This window comes from Microtus oregoni, unplaced genomic scaffold (genome assembly GCF_018167655.1).
Source record: "Microtus oregoni isolate MIOR12 unplaced genomic scaffold, Mior012 000022F_ref0000154, whole genome shotgun sequence".
NCBI lineage: Eukaryota > Metazoa > Chordata > Mammalia > Rodentia > Cricetidae > Microtus > Microtus oregoni.
Window position 1 is genome coordinate 32,065,442 of NW_024543081.1, and position 26,132 is coordinate 32,091,573.

At 44.0% G+C, this 26,132-nt stretch overlaps 1 protein-coding gene across 1 annotated transcript in view; it reads right to left on the reverse strand.

The window, feature by feature from the left end:
• Positions 1-21,307: 21,307 nt before the first annotated feature.
• Fer1l6 (fer-1 like family member 6) overlaps positions 21,308-26,132 on the reverse strand; it is a 148,753-nt gene continuing 143,928 nt past the window's right edge. Inside the window, exons 42-43 of the mRNA XM_041672085.1 lie at positions 24,625-24,725; positions 21,308-22,567 (exon numbers count right to left, since the gene is read on the reverse strand). Coding sequence (XP_041528019.1) covers positions 22,381-22,567; positions 24,625-24,725 — 288 coding nt within the window. The 3' untranslated portion in view covers positions 21,308-22,380. The remainder of the gene's footprint in view (positions 22,568-24,624; positions 24,726-26,132) is intronic.

The window sequence follows — 26,132 nt, forward strand, 5'->3', positions numbered from 1 at the left end:
AGGAAGATAACCCCTGCCCCATCACGAGCACCTCGTGTGGCGCACACAGGGCTGTGTTCCTGCTGAGATCAGTCATTGTTTGGGTGGAAGAATGGAGAATGGTGGACTATCGATGTCATGTGACCTGGTGACTTGGCTTCAGAGACTCTTGCTGCCGCCAACCTTAGGGAGTGAAGAGGAGACATGATGGATGAGAAGAGAAGAAACAAGAGGGAAAATTATAGACAACTTTAGCTACTAGAGCTTCCTGTATTCCGGCCTTGGGAACCTACTGCTGCCTTCAAAGAAGTTTTCCTGGGTCAGTCAGCCTTAGGCCAGCAGGCACTGTCCCGAAACAGGCAGAGTTGAGGTAGCACAGGGCAGTGGGAGAGTATGGAGCTCAGCTGGCATTAAATTAAGCAGAGTTTTGATGATCTTTAAACAGGTGGTGTACAATGGGATCTGCACAAGCTATAGATGGCAGGTGGATGCAGACACCAGTTTCCTTGAAAACCACAGATTGGGGTAGATGAGGAATGTTGTGTCTAGGAGTCCTTTGTCTGGAACTATCGCTTGGCTGGACAGGAAGATGGCCTTTTTGAAGTCAACATGATTGAGAGCTTCCGGCTGAGAGACAGATATTTCAGTCTTTCTGATCTCATCTCAGACTGTTGTTCTTGAGAGTCTCTCTGTAAGTGGGAAAGCAGCCGTCGTAATGAGGGGTGTGTGTGTTACTGTGAGTCACCTCAGCCACCCGCCCTGGGAGTCACTGCAGTCCTCTGTGCTGGCCATCTGTCTTATCTACTTGTCTGTCTGGCATGATGAAGGGCCAAGAACATTGTTGCTTTCTCATTTAAGACTGAGTTTCCTTTTCTTGGGGTACATTAAGGCCCTACCTATCTGTCATTTCTGTAACAAGCTACCTCAAAATGGATGCCTTCAAAGGGGAAAATGCAGAGTTTTACAGTTGTAGAAGCCAAGACTTCAAAGCCTGCTGAGGTCTCCGAGGAAGGGTCCAGACCTGCCTCTCTTCAAGATTTTGCTTACTGTCCACAGCTCTTGATGTTGGTTGCCTGGTAGACCTAAGCTGACCATCACAATCATCATTTTTTTTTAAAAAAAAGATGGATCTTGTGAAATTCAGGCTGGCCCAGAACTCACTCTGCAACCAGGACCAGCTTGACTTTCTGATCTTTCTGCTTCTACCCTCTGAGTGTGTGTGTGAGGGACTTTATGTATTTATTCTCATGCTGGTTTACACTGTGGTGGGGATTGAACCCAGAGCTTCATGCATGCTAGGCAAGACCACTGAGCTGTCTTCAGCCCCTTGGTCTTCATCTTGACGTGTTCTTTCTGTGCTTGTCTCTTTACAGGAAGGTCTTCCTGTAAGGACATGTCTCTATTGGGTGAAAGACACACACTATTCCAGTATGGGCTCAGATCAGTTAAGTCAATTACACTCTAACAACAGGATTGCCAAGTGAGATTAAGTAACTAGAACCTCAACCTGCCCTTTATGGAAGACACGATTCAACCGTGAAGAACAGAACAAATTTATTCCTAAATTCTGGCCTTATGAGGATCAGGGCCTCTGTGCTACCCAGGCTGGGCGTTGTTTTGGGAGTATCTCAGGAGTGCATTGGGATCTATGTTTCAGTTTCAACACTGTCCTCACGTGACTTTGCATGGAGAAACAAAAGGCACAGAGCACAAGCTCACCGCACACGCTAAGTCCTGGGTCTGCAAGATCACGTTGGAACTCCGAGATCTGGATTTGCTTGAGGCAGCAATCAGAATCCCAATTTAGGCAGCTGTTCCCTAAATACGCACCCAAAGCAGCAGCGACTCTAAGGACGGGAAGGAGTCAACCTGGGGGGATGGGTTTGTGGAGGCTGATGAGCTGAAGGTTTAGTGCTGGCTGCTGTGGAAACAAGAATGCTGGATCCATCCACCGCAGCTGTGTTTGTGATGCACTGGGCTCGATGTGCACAACACATAAACCCTGCAGGCTTTCCTCATCTGTGAAGTGGAGCTAATGTCTCCTATACCATTGCCTGGTATGAAAATTAAGGTCAAAACTGTGCCTAAAGGATAGAGGAAGGCAGTTGGCATGCATCAGGGCAGAATGAATAGTGACCAGAGAGGACACAGGCCCAACCTCTGATGGGAAGACAGTCCCTCCTGTCATCTGTTCTTTTCAGTATGGAGTCCCCATTAGGTGGGAGTATAGACAGAAGTAGGCACCCTAGTGGCTCATGATCAAGTGGAGGAGACAGTAAGGCAGGTTTCAAGGTACTGCCAGTCTCGTCTAGATCAAGAGCTAATCTTAGTGTGGACCCAGGTACTGAATGGAGCAGTCTAGACCCCCAGCTTGCTCTAGGTGGGCTAAGTCCATCCCCCGCCGCATGATGTCATGCTCCCAGGCTCCTTTCTCAGTATTTTGTTGGAAAGAAAGCGGATGAGAGCCTGTGGGGGCCAGGTTTTATACATCACCCCTCTGTTGTAGAATATTAAAGATGTGCTACATCTGTTTATACTATGGAACTTTTGTTTAATGTTGCAAAGATGTATTGCGTTCTTTTATGTTGCATTTGTTTAACTCTGTGAAGCTGTGTTACTTTGCCTGTCTAAAACACCTGATTGGTCTAATAAAGAAGAAATGAACTGCCAATAGCAGGGCAGGAGAAAGGATGGCCAGGTTGGCATGCAGAGAGAATAAGTAGGAGGAGAAATCTCGGAAGAGAAGATCAAGGAACAGGATAAGGAAGAGGACCTCAGGGGCCACCCACCCAGCTACCCAGCAAGCCACGGAGTAAGGAGTAACGAAAGGTATGCAGGATAAAGATAAAAGCCCAGACGCAAAATATAGATGGGATAACTTAAAAAAAATAAAAATCTGGCAAGAAACAAGCCCAGCTAAGGCTGGGCATTCATAAGAAAGAATAAGCTTCTATGTGATTTACTGGGCAGCTGGGGGGTGGGCCCCCCCAAAGAGCCAAAGCATAAAAGAGTAAATAACCAGCAAGACCCCTCGCCCAACCACCACTGGGAACAAGGCGCTGTCTTTCTAGAGTCCTTAACAGTTCGTGAAGTACTGTGTTAAGTACCGTGACCAGATGACCTCATTTCAGTTTGCGGTCAAACCCTTAGGACTAAGCCAACTCTGATACAAGCAAGGCCAGAACACTGGGCTGCCCAGTGAAGTCACTGTCCAGCTCAACCTTCCTTCCCTTATAGACGTAACGGTGATGGGATCCACCACAGTGCCCAGTTCATCAATGACACCAGCGTCTGGGGAACCAAATATTCACAGTGCCAGCAGCCAAGATCTTCAGCTGTTTTTCTTTTTGGGGTGTGGGGTAGATACCCAGTGTGACCCCAGCTTTGAAAGAGACATCCCTGGCACTACAGAACCACACACATTGCCATTTTTAAAACATTTATTCCAATGCCACTTTGAATGGTGCAGTGACCTGCACTGATGGAGAGACATGACACCACATGAAAATGACGTGGGCACCAGCTTCTGGCTCATCCTGATCCTAGGCTTTGGGAACAATGGAATCTCCAAAAACAGTTGCCTCCCATTTTCTTTCCCACTCCTACACACTCTCCAGCACAGGGCCTGGGAAAGAATAGGAGGCGAGGAAGAGGCCGCTCAAGCTGTGATAAAAGCAATGGAAAGACTTCGCATTATCTCACCCCAGATTTCATCATAGAACTTCTTTTTTTTTTTTTTTTGGATAATTACAGTTTGTTTTCTGCCTCTCCTCCGCCCCACAGCACAATCGGGGCTCATAAATAGCAATGTGCTGGGCTTTCTGCAGGATCCCTGGCACCCTGTACTGTGCCTGGCACTCGTGAGCTCATGCCGAGTAAATGGAATTGAACGATTGACTGATTGACAGCCATGGTTGTTTAAATCCTGACAGCGCCGAAGCTTATGATCCAACCTTCTAGATTCTCTCCTGGAAGTTCTATTCAGAAAGTCTGGCCTAGAGCCCAAGGAAGGGCATCTAGAAATCTCCATGCCTCTGGAAGGAGCTATAAGAAATGAATCACTTGGTGGCATGTGGGAGGGGGGTTGGCAGTTGGTGGCCACGGATAAGATAGGGACTTTTAACAGAGTACCACTTTTCATGACTTTTATTGCGAGTGGGGCATTATGTGCTCATAGAGGAAGAACAGTTTTAATTGAATATTACAAAAAAAAGCCCAGTAATTTTGATATGAGCCAGGATTGAAATCACCCCTGGAGACCAATTATTTCAAAAGAGTCCAAGTCCCAGACAATTTCCTAGCTTCATAGTGATCCTTGGGATGGTTTCTTGTTTAGCCAGTGGAGGGAAGGAGGGAGGTCTTTGGGGTTCTCAGACACACAAACGTGGGGTTTTCTGCTCTTTGTAACTGGGTTTGCCTGGCCATTGAAGGGCGATGAGTTCCTCCCAGGTTCCAGTACCAGCGCGCTAGGCTAGAATTGCACCGCCATGGCGACTTCCCCTCCACGTTGGTATGCTCTGGACTGTATGGACAGAAACAACCACACAGTAACTTATTTCTACAAGTGCTTATTCATTTACCCCGTGTTGGGAGGCCGAGCAAGGGGGCCCGCAACCCGAAGGTGTTCAGATCAGCTCTGACTCCAGTTTCAACACTTTATCCTCACTTCTTTCCATCATCATTATGAGACTTGAAAGGTACCAAGTCCTTTCTGTCTTTTCAAGCCATTGAAAAAGAGCCTGACCTTTGCAGAGCCCCATAGACGTTCAGGGATTCCACAGTCCTTGCGACGACCCAGGGTGAGGGCAGCGTGGATCGTGTGCTGGCTTCACATGTGTCTGGCTGGGCTCAGATCTTGTCTACTCACTGTGTGAACAGAGTAAATCTGTCTTAGAGCTCCAGCTTCTTAAGCAGAAAACTGGTGATTGTAACAGTCTATACCATTTAGAAATGCAAGTCTCAAGTTTGAGGAAGCATTTTCTCTTTTTTAAAGGTTGGCTCTGGCAGGGTAATATTTACAACAAACAAACAAATCTGTATGCATCGTTTGAAACCCTCCTCAAAAATTGCTAGGGCTGGTGAGATGGCTCAGTGGGTAAAGGTGCTTGCTACAGACCCTGACCACCCCAAGTTCAATCCCTGGGACCCACAGGGTGGAAGGAGAGAACTGACTCATAGAAGCTGTCCTTTGATCTGCATCCGTGTCGTGTGGCCAGTGCATGCTCTCTCTCTCTCTCTCTCTCTCTCTCTCTCTCTCTCTCTCTCCCCCTCTCTCTGGAAACTTTTGGGTTGAAGAGTACAGTGAAGCCAAACACCTCTCTTCCAGAAATGACCATGCTCAGTTCTGAGGCTGGCTGGGCAGCTTCAGGATACAGCCATAGGTAGAGCACCTAAGTGGCCGGCCTTGCAGAAGCAGGACGCAGAAACTCGTGTCACGTCTGGACGCCTGATGTGGTCAGCAAATGGTGCTGATGTCTGGAAACCCTCACTGTCCACTGTGACAGCACTGCCAGAGCAGCATGAAGAGCTAGCTGCTGGAGGTGGTCGTCACGTGATCACATCTCCTCCAGGGTGGCACCGAAGGCGTGTGAACAGTGGAGCAGAATTAGGGATTGAGACAGCCAGAAGCTGCGTGTAAAGCTACTGCAGATGCCAGCATTGTGGTATGAAAGTCTGTATTGCTGTCGTTATACCCAAACAAATGGAAGAATTCTCCTGTCAGGACTCAATCCTTTAAGTCATGTATAAAATTACAAATGCAAAAGTGTTCTTTTTATGAAAATTGGACAAAACGCAATTTATGAAAGTGTGTGTTTTTCAAAGCCAAGGGAGTAGTGCCTGTGATATCTCGTGGTTTATGCCTCTCAGGGGACCAGACTGGCTCTCAGTGTGTGTGACACAGCATATTCTGATGAAATCTAAGGACTTCAGATGCCATAGCCTGAAGAAAACAGTGCACACCAAAGACATAGGACCCTAGCTATCCTGAGAAGTTCCCTAACTACAGAACAGGTATCCATCCCCTTTACACCAGAGTCTAGATAGCTAAAGTTAATAAAATAGGAAATAGCATATATCAGTCAGCAAAGTGAAACACAGCAGCAATGAGAGACAGTCACTAGGTCGGATTGAAGGGGTTGGCTGTCCTTAGAGTCCCTGACTTAAGGACTGGAATAAAATACTGGAAATGAATGAAAATTATTATTATTATTATTATTATTATTATTATTATTATTATTATTATTATTATTGTCTTGCCCAGTCATCATGAAGAAAATATCCAAAGACAAAAGGTTACATTTATATATAAGAGGGAGGATAAAAATGCTGGGAAGAACTCTCTCTCCTCTCCTTCCTCCTCTCTTCTCCTGTCCTCCCTCTTAGGTTCAACCCTCATCATCTTGCACTCACCCTACATGACTGTCCCTAGGACCCAACTGCAATACAGGCTAATTATAATTTCCTAGTGACTAATTATAGCAAGGGACAGAAGCCCAGAGGGAATTCAGACTAGAGCCCTATGCGAGTGTGCACGTCTGTGCCTGTCCTCACGTGCAGGTGCACTCGATTTTGTGCTTAAGGAGATTAGTTAAAGTGCAACTATAAGAATGCTTTTAATTCACTCTCTGTGGTGACCAGTATCCATTCTTGATGGCCAAGAGACACTTGGCCTTTAAAAGAGACACTTTGTTATTAAAAGAGACACTTTGCTGTTAAAACAGACACTTTGTAATTAAAAGAGACACTTTGTTATTAAAAGCGCCCCCCCCCCCAATCCAGAAGCGTGAGAGGCTTCATGAATAGTAGCAGAACCCTGGTGGCAGCGAGACGTGAGACATGCTCCCACCGCCCCACCTCTGTCTCTGTCTGTCAGACCAGGCACTCCAAGTTCGGCCAAGTTCGGACCACTGCCTATCCCGGATAAGGAAGTCCCACCACACCTCTCTGTCACCTCAGGTACCCCTCCCAGCCTTCAATTTTAGCCTTTGTTGTCTTCCTTCTCCAGGAAACTCTTGACCATAATCAAACCACTTCACAGCGATGTCTCTTACAAGGAACCACGCGAAGGTTAATTTTTTGAAAATGATATACGATTTTTATGTCTCTATACTATCAACTGGAAAAATTACACTGACATCGAAAGTACAGATTGCTGCTAGTCTTGCATCATTTTCTATAATATTTCTGGATCTCTGAGAAGTGGCTGACTGCATTTTTAGAAGCTTTACTGTATCTACCCTTTTATAGTAGCTGTGTGTGTCTGGAAACTGAGCCTAAAGAAATAAGACGACAGAGGCTGGGAAGATGGTCCAGTGGGGAAAGGTGCTCGCTGTGAGCATGCAGATCTCAGGTTGACTCCCTAGAACCCACAGAAAATTGCACATGGTTGTGTCTGTAATCCCATTTTTCCTGCAGCATGATGGGGAACTAGAGACAGGAGGCTCCCGGAAGCTCAGGGTTAGCCAGCCTGGTCCATGTAGGTCAAACAACAACAACAACAAAACAAAGCAAAGAGACAAAAACAAATGCTGTCTCAAACAAGAGGGAGGGAATGTGAGGCCTGACTTCTGAAGTTGCCCTCTGACGGCTACACATGTTTTCACACACAGATTCAGCAAATAATGCAACAGGGACTGGGTGTTTAACTCAGCAGCAAAGCCTTCTTGGCATGTTCAAGGCCTTGGATTTCATCCTCTACACTGAAGAGACCATGATAAATGCTTAGCCACTTAAGCTACTTAATTCCATGTGTTCATAGAAGAAATCTGTGGGAAGATGCTAGGAGGATCTTGTTCCTCTAATACAGACAATTGGTTTAGTCAAGGCAGTGTATATAGGTACAATGGAATACTATATAGCCATTAAAACTGATGTAATCTATATTTATTTGCAAGAGATGAACTTTCCTTTGAAAGCAGATTATGAAACAAGATGGCAGAGTTTTGCATCTGGGAAGATGGCACAGAACTGGTCTTTTAAAATTATTATTATTATTGCTTTTTCTGCTACTCTCCTACTGAGTCAAACCAAGACCCCACCCATGGTACACAAAGCCAATGAAGAAGACCGAATGGAGAAAGCTGACAGGCTGCAGACGGACTCGAGACTTACAGGGCAGTTTCGCCATGATGCCCCTGTTGTTTTCCTCGTGTTGTTTTGATGCTGATTTGGCTTTTCCTCATATTTGTCAAACAGAAGTAATGAAGCAGCAACCAAGAATCCCCACAGGCAAAGGTATCAACTGTAGGAAGACCTTTCTCATTTTCTCCACAAGGCATCCCAGCAGGACAGAACACTTTCACACCGTGACTTCTCTCTGAGGCCAGATGTCACAGCATAAACTGTAAAAGCAAAGGGAGGGCCTGAGGCCACACCCTCCAGCTCTGTTCAGTTGTGCCCCAAGACCCCCAAAGACAGTGTCAGAAAAGGCCAAGGAGGAGACTTTGTTCCCATTTTATCCTTAAGGATGCCGAGTCCCCCAGAACATGAAGGCGTTTGCCGTAGTCTCGTGGCTGGTACAGTTTCTGTGCTGCTCAACTGCTTAACTCGGTGCCCTTCAGAGAAGTCTCTGTTATTACCACCAGCCTTGTTCTGGGTTATTTAAGGGACAGGAGAAAAATCCTCAGTCCTGGCCATAGGGTGGGGCTGCAGAAAGGCCCCACACATGTTCGTGGCTCCCCGGCAGCATACACACATGGTCCCTTCATGTTCACAGGGTCCTTCTCCATTAGAAGGGGCTGCTATCAGAAAGACAGCCACCACCAGCCCCTTAGCCCTGTCTGTCACTGAGTTCTCTCATCCACGGCCTTTGCAATGGAGCCGTATTCTCATGTTAGGGGTGGCCATGCACTCCATCCACCCGCAGACGGACAGAGGGAGGAGGTGCTTCTTAGGGTTTGTAGAAACACTTGTTTCTAGGTTGTCTGGGTCCAAGAGACTAGCTGCCAGTTGAGTACAGAGGCCAGCATGTTGGGCGCAAAGAAAGCTGGCCCAGACTTAGCAAGGAAGAAATCATACTCCCTTCAGGGAGAGATTGACAATGTTGGCAGGTCCTGCTGAATTTACAGGTGTAACTCCTTGCCCAGTAAGACTCTTACTTCTTTTTAAATTCATTCACCTAAGAGTTAAAGACAGACACCTATGAGAGATAACTCCATTTTTTTTTAAAAAAAGGTTTTTATTTCAATGAATACAATAAAACTCTTGGTTAAAAGTCAAACAGTGGATTTCCAACGTACTGAATTAGAAATGTCAGATCGTAGAAGAAGTCATAGATCAAATTCTGACAACCAAATCTCAAAGCTGAGCATCAGTGTCTTTGATCAAGATTGCCGGGGATGAATGAATGTTGCAAATTTTTAGAAGCTTTGGAAGATTCTGATCCCCACAATGACAGATACTAGTAGTTAGGGTAATTCCTAATTGAATCGATACGCAACATCACACCAAAGGTCCTATTGCTCAATGCATCGTGTTTAGCTTTCAGCAAAACACCATGTGTCATGTCAAAAGTCAAGGAAAAGCAGCCTGATAAGATGAACATTAGAACCGGACTCAGCGACGATGGTTCAGATGTCGGAATGATCAGGCCAACAGCACAAGAGTAAGTGTGAGCAATGCTGCTGATGCTGATGGGAGAAGCAAGACAACACAGGAGAACAAGTGGAGGATGTGAAGAAGATGGCTCGGTAGGGGGAGAAGGAGGCACATGAGAGGGAGGAAAGGGAAGGGAGAAATTGTGCAATTATACTGTAATGTCAAAGAAAAAGAGAAAAAATGGAATGTAAGAAACTCCACTTTGATAGAAACAAAGAGCAGCTTTGACGGACTCATCTGTGGATTGGATGTGGTGTGGGAAGGAACCAGGGAAGATTGGCCAATTCAAACTTTACAAGCTTAAATACGGTAAGGAAAAATGGAGCAAGAAACACAGAATAATGACAAAGTTAGGATAAAATAATTTGAAAATCAGAATTACATTATAGATTAGGAGGGATAATTGAGCTAGCAATAGCAGGAACTTTTCCATGCTATGCCCAGACACCAAATCCCAGATCCAGGAAGTTCAGAGAACAGCAGCAGAATGAAGCGAGAAAGCTCCGTGTAGTTTATTATCCTCAAACTACAGAGAATTAAAGATGAAGAGGAATCTTTGGACCAAACCTGAGGATGTTAAAATATGCCTTGTATTTAAAATACTAGGAATAAATATAAAAAATTTATATAAATAAAAATTGCAGCAAAATTCCCATCAGAACCCTTGCACACCAGAAAAGAACAGTGTTATATAGTGAGAGAGCTGTAAGACAAACCCACCAGTGCAGAATTCTTACCCAGTGAGAGCTTGGGGGAGCAGAGACTTCCTCAGCAAGTCAAACAAAAATGTATAAAATTCATCACCAATAAAAAGTTTCTGCAAGAAACACTATAACGGACTTTACAAAAAGTTGGAAAAAAAATGTTGTATCATTAACTATAAAGGGAGAGAACCAGAGAAAGAAAAAGCAAAGGTAAAAGAAAATATTTTATTGACATTTAAGTTTTATTTTTAGTTATGTGGGTATGTGTCTGTCCCTGCGTGGGTATGTGCGTCTGAGTGCAATGCGGGAGGAGGCCAGAAGAGAGCGTTAGATCCCCAGAGCTGCAGTTATAGGCAGTTGTGAGCCACCTGATTTGGGTGCTGGGGACCAATCTCTGGTCCTCTGGAAGAGCAGTACATGCTCTTAACCACCAAGGCGTCTCAAGGTCCTCCAACGAAAGTATTTTATTTTCCTTATTTTTAATTTATTTTGAAATAACTACTTGTTTAAAGAACTAATAGCAATAGTATATAAGATGATTATAGCATATGGATAAGTAAAATAAGTAACAACCATATCTTAAGGAATGGGCAAATAAAATAAAAACACTCTAATAAGGTATAATAAGGGCCAGTGAGATAGCTCCATAGGTAAAGGCCTTGGCACGCAAAGCCTCAAAACCGGAATTAAACCTGAGAACCCACATAAAGGTGGAAGGAGAGCACCGACTTCGCGAAGTTGTCCTGACTTCTGCAAGTGTGTCATGGAAGTTTAACATTTTTTAAAGGTGTCTACAATGCATAGGGAGTGACATAGCATAAGCTGAAAGGTGGATGCAGAGTATAGAGTCATTTTGAAAAGTATAGGGTCAACATTGCATTATACAATGTTAAACAATAGAATGGCACGGAGTAAGAACCGAGCACCGCTTCTCCTGCATCTCACTGCACGGTTTCTGGAGAGCAGCCATCGCTAGCGACCTACCGCGCACCTGCACGCAGCTTGGAGCAGGCTCACTCCGTGGTTTTTTTTTTTTTTTTTTTTTTTTTTTGTGCCTTATTTTTCTTCACTCGACATTTTTAGGGACATTCTTCTTTGCGTATTTAATAGAAGGATACCAGGTCATGCTGGGAAATCTCTCGGCTGTGGACGGTACAGCCAGAGAAAAACAGCGCACGGAGAAGACAGCGGCCAGGTGGGGTGCCCTTGTTGAGGGTGTGAGTGAAGGAGGCTGGGGTCTGAGCAATGCTCCTAAACACCTGCTTTAGGATTTGTTAATTCACCTCTCTTATCTCTCTGAGTTGGCTCTTGTCTCTCAAAGCAGAAAGCTTTGTGCTGCTTGAACTGGCTTTTTGGAGCCCATTCTCTTACTCAGCCTAGATATAGTGGGCAGGACCTTGGTCCTACCTCAAAGCCGTATGATAGACTTTGTTAACTCCCCATAGGAGTTAACCCTCTCTGAGGAGTGGATGGGTGTGTGTGTGGGGGGGGGGGGAAGGTGAAGGGAGCAGGAGGAGGAGAGGGAGTGGGAACTGGGTTTGGTATGCAAAATTTCAATTAAAAAACAATTTAAAAAAAGAAATAAAAAAAGTTTTGTAATGTTTTAGTGAAGCCCTTTGTGTGTGATGATCCACTAGGAGTCTCTCACCTCTACTGGAGTTAGAGTTAGAGGCAGTACAGACCTCCTCCACGGGAATTCCTTGGGAGAACTCTAGTATTGCTGGAGGTCCGAGTTCTGGACAGAATGTGGGACCAAGAGAGAATACAAAGTCTCCAGCTGTCAAAGCAAGGAGCAGCAAGCATACCTGGAACTCAAGGGCAGGATGGAGGGCTGAAGCTGAGCAGCAAGAAAATGGGGTCTCTTCAGCAAATAAAGGAGCCACCCAAGCCCTTAGGGCTGGATGTGTGGAAACAGCTGCTCCGCGGGGCCCTCGGATGTCCTAAAGCCTCTCCAGCCACCCCCCCCCCCCCCCACTTCAGAGAGGCGTTGTTTTCCGTGGGCGTCAGCCAAATTACAGTGGGGTTGACAGCGGTTGTGCTTCCATGACGTTGCCAGGAACAAAACAAAACGCTCAGCTCTCTGTGCAGGGAATCCTCACCGCCCACCACGTCACAGAGGGGCAGGGCGCTCGCACACCACACAGAAAAGGCATAAAGGCAAACACGGCCTGGGTAATTAGTAGCTTCAGGTTTCCTGGAAAGCACATGGTTTTTGATTTAGCGGGTTGACAGGAAATAGTCTAAATCACTCTTTGCCAAGCAGAGGGGTGCTAGAACAGAATTAGCCAGCTAATTCTGTATTTTCCCAAAGAACTGACAGAGCCAGATTTTTTTTTCAGGGGGGATTTCCAATCCAACTTTCAATTTGTGTTTTAGACTTTCCACACATGGATCTGCAGAACAGTTGTGTTCACTCTGGAGAAAGTAAAGGAGCCTTAAACCCACAATGTACTCTCTCGTTTTAATTTTAACATTGAAACATCACCAAAGCCGGTGATTGTACCAACCCTAGGATATTTTTGAAGACTATTTGTTTCTAGAGCATGTAGTTTTACTTGTGACATCATGGGAAAAATGTGGAATAATTAACAAGGGTTGGGTTTTGGGAAATCTAAATGGGCTGACCGCAAGGCACCTGTAGGAAAGAATTCCGCTGCCTTTTTGAACAAGGGTCTGCTGGGACTTCCTGTAGTGTCCTCTCCTGCCGGGTGGAAAGAGAGAGGGGAGTGGTAGTGTCACGTGACAGCAATCTATTGAACACCTGCTGGACACCACCCACTCGAGATTGATCTCTTCAGTCTTCTGTGGTTTTAGAGGAGATCTTTTGGGACTGGGCTTTACTCAGGTGCTGACTATTGGAAGAGGCCCCCACAAGGATGACATCCCCACAGTGAAGACGAGCTTGCCCTGTGTGTTCCTCTCCTTTCCTGTTATGAAATCTGGAAGGTAGAACAAACTAATTACAGAGAACGGGTCCGCCCCCTTCTAGCCTCTTCGTAGTGGGATGGCTACTCGCTGACCTGGCCCAGGGAACACAGTCACAGGCTGAGCAAGGACTGGCCTTCGTTTTACCTCCACCCAGTTCTCCTGCTGTGTCTCTGATCCAGCTGGCCTGGCACAGTGGCTATTAGATCAGAAGAAGGCACACAGGGACGGAAGCCTGGTGTCCCCAGTGTCTCTTCCCTGAACGCGCCTGAGTGCCGAGGGGGATGACCTAAGTCCTGAGTCTCATTTTTGTTTTGGTTTCCATTTCGGTTTATGTTGGATTGACACATCATAGATGCATTTATTTATTGGATGCAGCATGATTTTGAATACAGTCAAAGCAGAGTAATTATCACATTAATCACCTTGAATGTGCTACGGTTTGGATGTGAAATGTCTCCCAAGGGGTAACGTCTTTGAACACTTGGTCCTCAGCTGGTCGAGCTATTCTGCGAGATCGTAGAACTTTTGGGAAGTAGGGTCTGTTCTTGGAAGAGGACGAAATGGAAAGATGGGCATAAGAAGTTGGGAGGGATCTCACCTCTCTGAGCCCCAGCAATGCCAACATGAACAGCAGGAGACACGGCTCTACTGTGCCCCCTTTTATGACCTGGAATCCAGACAGCTTCCCTCTTCTCCACACTCCAAACTGGAAATGGCATTGTACTAAAATGCAAATTGAGCTAAAATTAATATACTTCTCTCCCCCAAGGGCATCTAATCCAGTTCCTGAAGCAAACAAATTTACATGATTTTATCCTAAGAAGAAATAATCTTTTAGCTTAAAAACAATTGAGCCTCCTAAGTGCATGTCTTTGCCCCTCTCCATTGTCTGTGAGCTGAGTTGTACACGTTGGCCAGGTCTTATGATGCAGGAATGTACTCAGAACACCTCAATGGTCGAAGCAGGAAGTGTGCAAGTTCAATGTGTCAACTGCTCAGTAAGCCTGTCTCAAACAGCCCAAAGGGACCAGGGATGCAGTTCATTTGCCTAACGTTTGTGATGCCCTAGGTTCAAATCCCCGTTAAACAACAGCAAAAATGATTGTGTATGTGAGTATTATTATATTATATATCTTTTCTTTTGGTTTTTTTGAGATGGGGTTTCTCTGTGTAGCTTTGGAGCCTGTCCTGGAACTCATTTTGTAGACCAGGCTGGCCTCAACCTCACTGATATCTGCCTGCCTCTGCCTCCCGAGTGCTGGGATTAAAGACGTGCATCACCACCACCCGGCATTATATTATATATCAATTCAAAATTAATTAGTCAGAGAAGAAACAAAAAAAATCAAGGAATTGAGTGTATAGCAAATACTGTCATGTCCTCTCCCACCAGAGTAAGTTACTGTTTTAATACGTGAAAACCATTGTATGATATAGTTGCCGGATAGAAGCCAGTTTTTATCTCATTGTCTCCAGTCAACAGCAGTCACAGTGTCTTAGTATTGTGTAATCACCATGCTCAAACTTTCAATGACTTAGCCTGTGTTCTCTTACCTCAGAAATCAGGGGAAAGCCCCCGTAAGGGCCCTGAGTACTGTAGATATCATAACTAGTGTTACCATTAATCTTGATGCTATGTACACATTAATGAAATGTTAGTGGGGAATGCACACGAAGCAGGCTGTTGTGCTTTGAATAAGAAATGTTCCCCACAGGCGTGTATATTTTAACACTTGTTCCCTAGCTGTTGGCACTGTTTGGGAAGGTTATGGGACCCTTAGGACAGTGGTTCTCAACCTTCCTAAAGCAGTGACCTTTTAATACAGTTTCTCAGGCCATGATGACCCCCAATCGTAAAATTACTTTTGTTGCTACTTCATAACTGTAATTTTGTTAATGTTATGAATTGTAATGCAAATATTTTGGGAGACAGAGGTTTGTCGAAGGGGTTGTGACCCACTATGATTGTCACCTCTGTTCATTTTCATCAATATTTTCCTCACAAGTATTTGTGATCTTTATATACACACATAAATGCATATATACACACATATATTCACACACACACACCATATATATATATTCACTTAAGTTTATTATGCCTCCTTGGTTAATTAATAGTCTTAATAGTATTTATGATACATGCTTGAGTGTGTGTGTGTGTGTGTGTGTGTGTGCGTGTGTGTGTATGCAGATGCACATACGCATGCACTCCTGCAGACAACAAAGGAGGACATCTGGTGTTGTGTTCTATCGCTCTCTATCCTAATCCCTTGATGCAGGGTCTCTCACTAAACCTGGAGCTGGGCTGGTAGTGCGTAAGGCCTCATGATCCTTCCATCTCTGCCCCCACAGAGGTTCCAGGGTCACGTGTGATCCACACTCTGATTTTTTTTTTTTTGTATGTGGGACTAAGGTTCTGAGCTCAGGTCCACATGCTTATGCTGCAAGTGCTCTTATCTTTGGAGCCATCTCCCCACTCCTACGGTGAGTACTTGATATTTAGAAATGGTCCGCTTCATCTCTAGGAAAACTGTTTATTTTGATATTCTGATTTAGGATGATCATACCAGTTCTCTCCTGCCTGATGTGTTCCATAGTTTTCTAATTTACATATATAATATATATAGTATATATAATATACACTTGTAGAGATAACATAATTGGACTTTGGTTTTTTGAAATACAATTTGATATCTGTCTTTTAATTGGAGTATTTGATCTGTTTTTATTTAATATAAGTATGTATAGAGCTGAGATGAAGTTTAACATTTTGCTATTTCTGTTCCATTTGTCACGTTTGTTTTTGGTTCCTTTGGGTCTTTTTAAAACTAAGCTAAAGGCAGACCAACTGGATCAAATCTAGACTTTTCTTTTTTACAATTTGTCAGGATTTTCTTTTGTTCTTCAGCGGGATGGTTGGTCGAACACAGTCTGGCCAACAACTGCCGAAAGTAAAACTTACCACTGTCATAGAAAAAGACCCATCCACACATGGCGCGCCCCAGCTCCCCCAGGAGATCCAGTCAGTGTAACTCACTGTTATACAACGTGGCTAAGGTCCTGACTTGCATTAAGACTCGAGCTCTTTTTTTGGCCTGCAACTCAGAAACACTTTTCTCCTTTTTGTGTTTTGGGAGGGTATTGAGAGAATGAATCCTGAAAACACGGACGTGGGGTCAGGGTTGAGGCAGTCTCATATCTCCCAGACTGCCTTTGAGATCTGATTGCTCTTCTTTTTACGGACAAGGGCTGGCATTATAGGTCAGCACCAGCACATTCAACTACTGTTGAATATTTTTCTGATATTTTTTCATCTCTGTGGGATAAATCTGCTTCGTCAATCATTATGTAATAAAGCTTCCGAGTCCATCAACCATTTTTATTATCAAGGAGTCTAACTCGTTTGGTTTAATCACAACATATAATCAACAGCCAACTTAATTTGGCTCTGCCTCTCTCTCTAAATATCATTTGTTTGGGCTGTAATTTAGCTTTAGCATAATACAGATTTACAAAAGCCTCCGGTGACGTTTTTAAAGATGAGACTTGAATCATCACCTGTCATCCAGACTCATCAGCTTGGTCTTATTTATGTTGTTGTTTTCTTGGGGTTGGAAGGAGAGGTACGAACTGAGTTATTTATTGGTCTTTAATCCAGTTGGCTTTGGGAATATGTGGAAATATACAAGCAAATTTAGTTTTATGCATCTGCAAAGAACTGTTTATCACTCTGGAGACTGAAATTATGGCTCATTTTTAGTTGACAAAAAGAGAATATAATTCAAAAAAGTATCCAAATCGAACTAGAAGGAGGATTAAGAAGCAAGACGCTAGTGGAGAGGGCGGAGAGGAGGGTTAGAGGCTTTGGGAGACCAGATTTGGAAGGGAAAGTCAAGCAGGCTGCAGTTTAGGAGAACTGAGCTGTACCTCAGAGTTTGGCTCTGCTGCGAGCCTCTGGACTGGTTTCATCTGTCAGTCAGAAGTACAACAAGGAAAGAACAGGAAAGAGAATGAGTCCAAGCCCAAGGGAGGTAGTTGGGAGATCTCTTTCCCAGGTGGCTCAGAGTGTGGATAAGTGGCGGCTGTCCCATGCTTCCTTTAAATGGACTCTCGGGCTACCGGACGCCTGCAGTCTTCCGTCTCTGTATTTCTAAAATGAAGACATTAATGAAACCAACCATCTAAGTCCCCAAAGTTCAAGACTTGAGAAGGGTTTTTAAGGTTTAATCCTGTGTTAGGAGTTGGAAAGTCCTTCCTGCTTCGTTACAGTCTACAATACTTCAAGAGACAGTGAATAATTAATCATAGTAACAAATGTAATTATGTTAATTTAATAGTATCTTGTTGGATCCTTCTGTGTGCTATATGAACATATAGAAGAGTAAGAGGTCATGTGTGCCTTTGAAAAGAAACAGGAAAATCAGCCAACTGTCAGCCAAAGTTGAATTGAATCTCTTGGGATGGGTTGAATTGAGTCAACGTGGGATCCTGGCCATAGTTCTGATGGTACCTTTGTGACATTCACCCTCAATTTCCTCAACCCCCAAATAGCATTAAAAATGTATCTTATTAGTGCTTGAGATTGTTTATTCAAGTCACCCGTGGCTATGTTGGATATGAGGAAGCCATCCATGAATGATCTTAGTCTGCCCCTGTGGAACATATACACTGGTTGGTATTGTGCCTGTTAGTCCTGTGGGTCAGTGTGACAGGATGGAGAGACAGATGGCCTGCACCCAGTGCTTGTTTTCTGTACCAGGGATTATGGGGGAATCTTCCAGGAGAGTGAAGAACTTCTAAGAAGCATTTAAAAGGTTTGGGGTCACATGCGTGAAAGCTTTACATTGCTATGCCTAACCTGTGGATGCAGCAGTCAAGCAAAAAGAGGAGGTTTGCAACTTACAAATGCACGCTATTGGATAAAAGATACTTGAAATACTTTGGGATCCAGAATGAGCCCCTAACTCATGATTGAAACTTAAAATTTAAACACAAGAATTTTCAGGAGAGGCAGCCATGTCTACCATAAATGAATAGTTAAAGAGCTCAAGTCAGTTTTTGGTATACAAAGGTGGATAGCAGAAGAATTATGGCAAAAAAAAAAAATCCACATGCACTGCTGTGTTATTTGTGACCATGGTCATTGAGACTGGTGTGATTTCCGTAGTAACTGAGCATGATCTGAACCCCTGTGAGATAGAAGGCACCATGCTAACCAAACCTTAGGAAGATGTCTCCACCTCTTTCCCTAGTCACCACTGAGACTCCTACAGTTTCATGGTGAGGGTGCTGTTACCATTGTCTATATAGTAAGAACATGGACTTCAGAACTGTTGAGTTACCTGCTGAAGGCCACGCTGTGAAAAAGCACCTTTGCCCAAGTTCCCATGTCATTCTCTCAGTTTGCAAAGTCCCCTTTCTTTTGACTCCAAGATCCACAGACCGAGATGCTTCAGAAAAATAGAGTTGCCTTTCTCAATTGCCCTTCACGAACCCGGTGTGCAGAGACTCCTGTTTTTCTTGATTGCAAAGGACCCTCTGCTGTGATGGAAGGCATTTAAGCATTACCAGCGGCTGATGCTGGATCTGGGTAGCTGAGCAGTGGGAGGAAGGACAGAATCCCAACTGTTCAGCTCCTGAGGATTTGAATCAGGCAGGGAGATGGAGATGGCTCCACTCACATACTCTCTCTCTCTCTCTCTCTCTCTCTCTCTCTCTCTCTCTCTCTTTTGAGCTAATTGTCCTAGGAGTCTGAATAGAGAGGGAAACATCTTGTCCCAGAAAGAAAGATGTCTGTGGCAGCAAGCTCCGCTGTCCTGCTTAGTTTTTCTTTTCTTTTTAATCAGCTTGACACAAGGTAGACTCATTTGGGGGAAATGTTACCAGCAGATTAGCCTGTGGGCAACCCTGTGGGGCATTTTTCTTGGTTAATAATTGATGTGGGAGGGGAGCACTCCACAGCGGATGGTGCCACCCCTAGGCAGGTGGTCCTGAGTGTATAAGAAAGCAGGCTAAGCAAGCCGTGGGGAGCAAGCAAGCCAAGTGTTCCTTCAGGGTTTCTGCTTCAGTTTCTGCATCCAGATTTCTGACTTGAGCTCCTGCACTCAGTGACCTGCTTGTGGCACTTGTGAGTCACATACACACACATGCAAGCACACACTCACATACCTGCATGTACATGATGATATGAGCACACAAACATGTACACACACATACACTCCAAAAGTACCAATTTTAAAAAGTAAATGAAATGTTTTCTCTCTGACCAGGGTGTCTACAATAGAAGTGAAGAACAGAGGCTACCGAATGGTCCCAGGGTGTGATGTCATATTGATATCCAGTCCTATAGGATGCTTGTGATTGCTTCTGGGGCCAATTTTGTCTTGTATTGTTTGTGGGGAAAGAATTTAAATGTTGTTTAAAAAGATAAAAAGCATTCTGAAATGCATTTAAACTATAAAAAAAAAACAAAGGTAGGGACTCATATCAACTTGGGAAATGGGTATTCTTTTTTTTTTTAAAAAAACTGGTTATCTTTAGGACTGGGGCTGCATAATTTGGCAGAACATTACTTTGTTTAGTTTTTCTTTGCAGGGCAGGCCATATGTGATATCCTATGTATAGAACACAAGCCATGGCTGACGCCAAAATTATTCTTGCTTACCAACTCCATCTCACACATTTCTGAAATGCTTCTAAGGCTTCTGCCACCAGGCTTTGTAGCATCTGGATATCTTTTGACACCAAGGAGAAGTTGATGGACTTTATTTCACTTCGAGGAATTACCAGATAATTTTCTTGTTTGCGTTATTAGCTATTTCAATGTTTTGCATCGTTTTGTTGAGAGTATACCTTCCAGAATTCACCAGAAAGCACCTGCCCTTCCATCAAAATTTATCTAAAAATAATAGCCCTCTTTCCAACAATGCCAGAAATGTATGCGTTTTCCCAAAGCCTCATCCTTGGAACACATTCGTTGTTCACTGCCTTTCTTGGAAGAACCATTATTTGAAGATAAAACAGTAATTTGGGGGAAGCTTCTAGAACACAAATCCTATGATAATCTGCCCTTGCATGCTCATCTCTGCTCTATATCCCACTGCCAACTTATGGGAGACAATAAGTATTTTTAAACCAACAGAGGTAAGTTTATGTTCATTAAATTTTTACATTAAAATACTACATACTTCTTACAGAAGCTTTGAGAGAAATAGAAAAATAGGAATGCAAAGAAAAGATTACAGTGCTTAGATAATCACTATTCATGTTGGTACATTTCTCTAGACATAGATGTGTATATATTTATTTTTACAGCATGCTGTACATAGTTTTCTAATAGATATACAAACACTTCTAATGAATCTAGTACATATGCCCTATGGCATCAAACATTCTGACCTCCCCATTAAGGATGGATGTACATTACTGCACTGTGGGAATGAGCCACCAATGATGTAGCCAATCTCACTGGGAAACACTGCCAAGACAGCACGCTCCTATTTCTCAGCACTTCAGGAACATGTGACCTACAATTGCCAGAGAGCATCCACAGCCAGAACTGAATGAGCGGTGCTCAAGTCTAAAACCACAGGGCCTGTCAATCAACCGTAGAATGCTTGCCGGGCACGCAGCAGGCTTTAGGTTTGAACACCAGCACTACAAGTTGGTATTCTTTAATGTCCCAAAGCATACTTTCTGTTTCTTGATAGATCAGGGACATTCTAGAATGATTTTCTTTGTAGGTGTAAGCTCCCTTGCCCTTAGAAAAGTTATAGCTAGCTATGCCATGGTGTTAAAATAGACATAAAAAGGTAAGCATGGAGAGGCGTGCCTGCAATCCTCACACTTGGGAAATGGAAACAGGGAGATCAGGAGTCAGAGTTATTCTTGTCTGCATAGGAAGTTTGAGATCCAAACAGACTATACCAGGATCAATCTCAAAGAAGGAAGGAAGGAAGGAAGAAAGGAAGGAAGGAAGGAAGAAAGAAAGAAAAGATAAGATAAGATAAAATAAATCCATAGTCAGGGGAACCCCAACTTAAACTTAATTTCCCCATTGCTACCCTAAAGGAAGAAAAATTTATGGGGGCAAGAGATCAAGACCAAACATCCCAGTTCTTTTATTTTCTCACTGTGTCTGAGAGAAGAGGCTCTCATTTCAACTCCCACTCTAGATAGCATGGACTGCAGGGACTGTGCTTTGGAGACCAGAAGTTTCTTTTCGAGACACACTGATGCCACTTGTCAAGAGAGTAAGCTATTATTTCTCAGACCGGATCTAACATTCTGTACTTGGGACTCACGTTAGGACCCAGCTGTCCTGCTGACCGGGATGAGCAGAGGCAGCGTTGGTCATACAGATTGTAGTCATATGACCGGTGGGGACTCAACACTTGGTGGGAGGCTGTATAGTTAGCAAATGAGGATCCCCACTGGGTGGCAGCGAGCCTGCCCTGACCCCCCATATACACACCATGATAGCCCATATATCTTATGACAAATTACAAGCACTCTGTTTGGAAAGTGCCATAGAGCGAATTAAAGTGAACTTCTCATAGCTCACACCTGCTACTGCACACGTTTGGTTGACTTTGAAGGTAACCCGGCTGCATCTTGTCTCTAGGGGTGAATTTCAACAATGAAGTGTTTTAGATGATCGATATACATTTTTGTGAAACCAATTTGGCAGCCTGAAGTGAACGTGTTCTGTAACTGTGAAGGTGAAGCCAAGTGATATTTGGGACATGTTAAACAGCTAGTAATTTGCTAAATACTTTCAATCTATTTATGAAGACATTTTATTTGAAATATGATGTTCTTAATAAAATCTTAGACTCAGAGTTTAACCTTTCTTAATAGAATCTAATACATGAAGAAAAGTTTCACTGAGGTCATTGTGAGGTCATTGTTGATTGGCCTGGATGAAAGAGTCATTGATTGTTCCAGGTTACTCATGAGCCATAACAAGATTTGGGACTTGGGGGTTTGAAGGATGATAGCAGGGACTGGGGCAGAGAGAGACTGCCGAGTCCAGTCTTCCCAGAGAAAACCTGGTTTGTCCTGAGACACAGGATGGTTCCTGGGTCCTTTCAGTCTGTCCCCTTAGCATTTGTCATAGCACATGATCTGGAGAACATTTGTGAAAAGAGGTCTGTGCTCTGCGTTGCCCCTACGAGCCTCCCACGACGATCCTCCGGCTGATGGCTCCCGGCAGGGTGTAGATGAAGAGGACCAGGAAGACGATGAGGATGAGCAGAATGAAGGCGATGATGATGTACTTCTTGTAGTTCCGCCAGATGAGGTGGTACAGGCACTTGAAGGGGCTCACGAGCCACGAGAAGGAGGTGTCTGGGCGGCTAGGGAAGAAAACAGGGAAGGGGTCATGTTCAAAACCCAGGAGTCCCAAACTCCCAAGGAATACTTCTTATACTGTCTTTCTGAGGACCCATGGGAGAAGTCTAAGAATAGGGACGACAGGCCATTCTACAGTTTACCAAGTGGTCCACAATGACTCCTTCCTGGGGTTAAAGGTTACTCTGAATAAAACCAGAACCTCATTAGAACCCAGCCCAAAGGCCACACCCTTCATCCCCCATCTGTCCCTCTACGACTAGCTCAAGTCCACCTTCTGCATGAAATCTACCCTAACCACCTCAGTCCATCAGGAACCCCCCTCACTCTGAGTTCCTGCCTCACCTTGATTGGCCCTCTTTCTGAGCATAGTATATTTGTCTTCTATATTCTCATAACTATTTTATGAGTCTCCTAAATAAATGGAAAACTTCTGGAAGATAGAGCTTATGCCTTATTTTTCTTTTGTACCCTCCAAAGTATTTTTTCATTTTTATTTATTTATTTTTAATTTTTTATTATTTAGAGAATACTTTATTAGTTTTTATAATCAAACCCACGTAGATAAGACCTTACATATTTAATACAGTGCATTACCCCTATACAAATGGGAAAAAAATTAAGTTCTAGACCAATATGGCTGTTAATTTCTGTACAATGCCAACTCAACATGGTAAACTGGGATACTTTTTAATTTATTTTTTAATTGAAAAAAGTTTCTCAGACCAATAGGATGATGATAGTTCTCCTCCCCAGCCTCTCCCAGATCCTCCCTGCCTCCCCACCCATGCCCTTTCTTTCTTTATTTAGAAAATAAACAAAAAAGTTGAGCCAGAATAAAACAAAGAGAGAAAGAAAGAAAGAAAGGAAGGAAGGAAGGAAGAAGAAAGGCATGCACAGAAAGCCAGACAGACAGACAGATACAAAATCCATAAAAACACAAAATTGGAAACTGTAATATTACAAGCAAAAGACCAGTAAGACAAAAAAAGTTCAAACAAAGCAATACGTGACCAAAAATTCTACAAAAATACCATTGAGTTGGTTTCATGTTGGACATCTTCTGACATTCATGGGCCTGCCCTGAAGTGTGGTTTATATACCCAGTGAGGCTCCACTGGAGAAAACTACTTGCTCTTTTGCAAGCAGGTATCACTTGTAGATGGCTTCTTGGTTAGGGATGGGAGCCTGTGTCCACTTCCCCCTCTCAGCATTGCAACCCCAGTTTTGCTCAAGCTTGTACAGACCCTGTGTGTGCTGCCATGGTCTCTGTGAGCAACGTAGGTTGAAATGGATGCTTCAATAAACAAGTTGGAGGTAGTGAGTAACTAAACACCTATTATGTTTCTAATGATATGAGAGGTGGAATATGGGTGCAGAGGGGATCCTGCACCCTGGGTCTAGGGAAGAGACAGGGCAAGCATAATTCCAAAAGTCATTTTATACATTTATTTCCTGGACATTCAGTTTTTAATGGGTACACAACCAAGAATCAAGTGTAATCAAGTATCATTATTTTTCTAAAAATTCTGATTCTGGGCATTTAGTTTTTCAAATAATGATGTGTCAGAAAGAAAATGTTTTCATCATTAAAAAAGAAAGAAAAATGGCAAAATTAAGTAGATTATCTGCTTGTGTTGTGGTGACCAAGTTGATGATGGATGGGCACAAGTTAATTTGGAATATTGTGCTATTCTCAAAAACCCTAACTGGAACAGCTATAACAATGAAGCAAAAGTTTCTGATCAAGTGTAAGAGGGTTAAGTCAATCCTGTAAATTTCGTTAGAGAATCCCTAAGCAATTCCCATGCACGTAATTGATGGAAAGGAAGGCTGGCGAGGCACATTACAGGTGCCTATTACTGCCCCTCTGCAAACAGTCTGGGATCTTTAGGGCGTTTTTCAATTAGAGAAACCATAAACTCCACAGGTTAGATGGCACTAACCTGACTCCTGAGTTCTCAGTGTGGTTACAGGAGATGCCAGGGCATTAGAAACCCCAAGGGGCTGCAGAGGTCCTGCCCTTGCCCCAGGTTTCCCACTACAGCCCAATCATACTCACTTGGGCTTGGCCAGGGGCTCGGGCTCCTTCCGGGCTTTTCCAACAGGGTTTTTCTCGGCTTCTTCTGCTGTGACCAAGTGGAACTCAGCTTCAACCTTGCCCTGCACCAGACAGAAACACCAGTGTCTAATCACACAGACCTGTTGTGGCAGAACCAACTCTCCCAATGTGCCATCATATCCAGGATTACCAGCAAGTCTTTTGAGAAGTATCTGTGGGTTTTGGTCCTGGGAGAAACCGTCTTGTGGGGGAAATCATAAAATCCCCAGGTGGGGCTGGAGAGACGGCTCAGTAGGGAAAGCATGAAGACTTGAATTCGGATGCTGATCACCCACATAGAAGCCTGAGCTGGCAGCATACATAACTCCAGTAGTGAGGACCCAGAAACAAGCAGACCCCAGAATCCCACAGGACAGCAAGTCTAGATGAAACTGCAAGTTTCAGGCCGAGTGAAAAGACCTTGTCTAAGGTAGAAAGTGACTATGAAGACACTCCAATGTCAACGTCTGCTCTCTATGCATGCATACCTGGGCACATGCACCTGCATTAGCCGTGCACACCATCACCACCACAGAGGCCCGTAACGACACTGCCCCTGAGTTTTGTGTATAGGAAGGGTCCCACGTGTATAGACAGATACATAGACACAGATATCCCGCGTGGACCACTCTGGTACCATTAACATGGGAATTAGTAAGATTAATGCTAGAAACTGCGTGGTCATCAGAAAGGTAGCTAATGACTCAAGTGGCAAGCCTCTTGTGCCAACTACTTCCTTTTCCATCAGTTCTCAAGAGAATATTGGCGGCTGTGACCCTGAATTTTCAGAACAGCTTCTCTGTCACCCATCATTTATTGTGTGTGTGCGTGTGTGTGTGTGTATGTGTGTTTGTGTGTGCGTGTGTACATGTGCTAATGGTATCAGAACTAACCTTCTATTTTAGAACCATCCCCTCCTCTACGGCAAACAGCCCCTCTGATTTGGAAGTTGTGATGCCAGGTGATTCTCTCAAACACCATGGTAAAGTTATTGACGGTGATGTAAATCCTGGACTGGAAAACTGCGGTGCAGAAATCAAGTCATTCTTTCTTGTTCAACTCTGCATTCACTACATGACAGGTCCTCTGTAAGCCAGTGCCGGTCCAGGCTCTGGGGACTCTGGTTTGCTGGAACTCCTGCTCTTAGTGGAAGAGACTGTTCTCTCCTCCTGCCTCCTTAGATTGTGAGCACTGAGGTCCGAGGTGATGTGACAGGGAGGGGGCAGTGGAGCTGGCAGGGGACTCAGGCATCATAGAAGCATTTTTAACAAATGCAGTCTCTGTCACAGCTTCTCTCTTGGGGTCACACGTGGACTAGAGATTATATGACTATTTGGCTGGTTTCTTATGCCACTCCACCATGTCCTGTGATTTAGAAATGTCTCTTAACTACATGAATATGTGTAGTCTCTCATTCCCATTGAGAAATTATGGCAACCAATGACCTACCTGCAAAGTACTCGGAAACA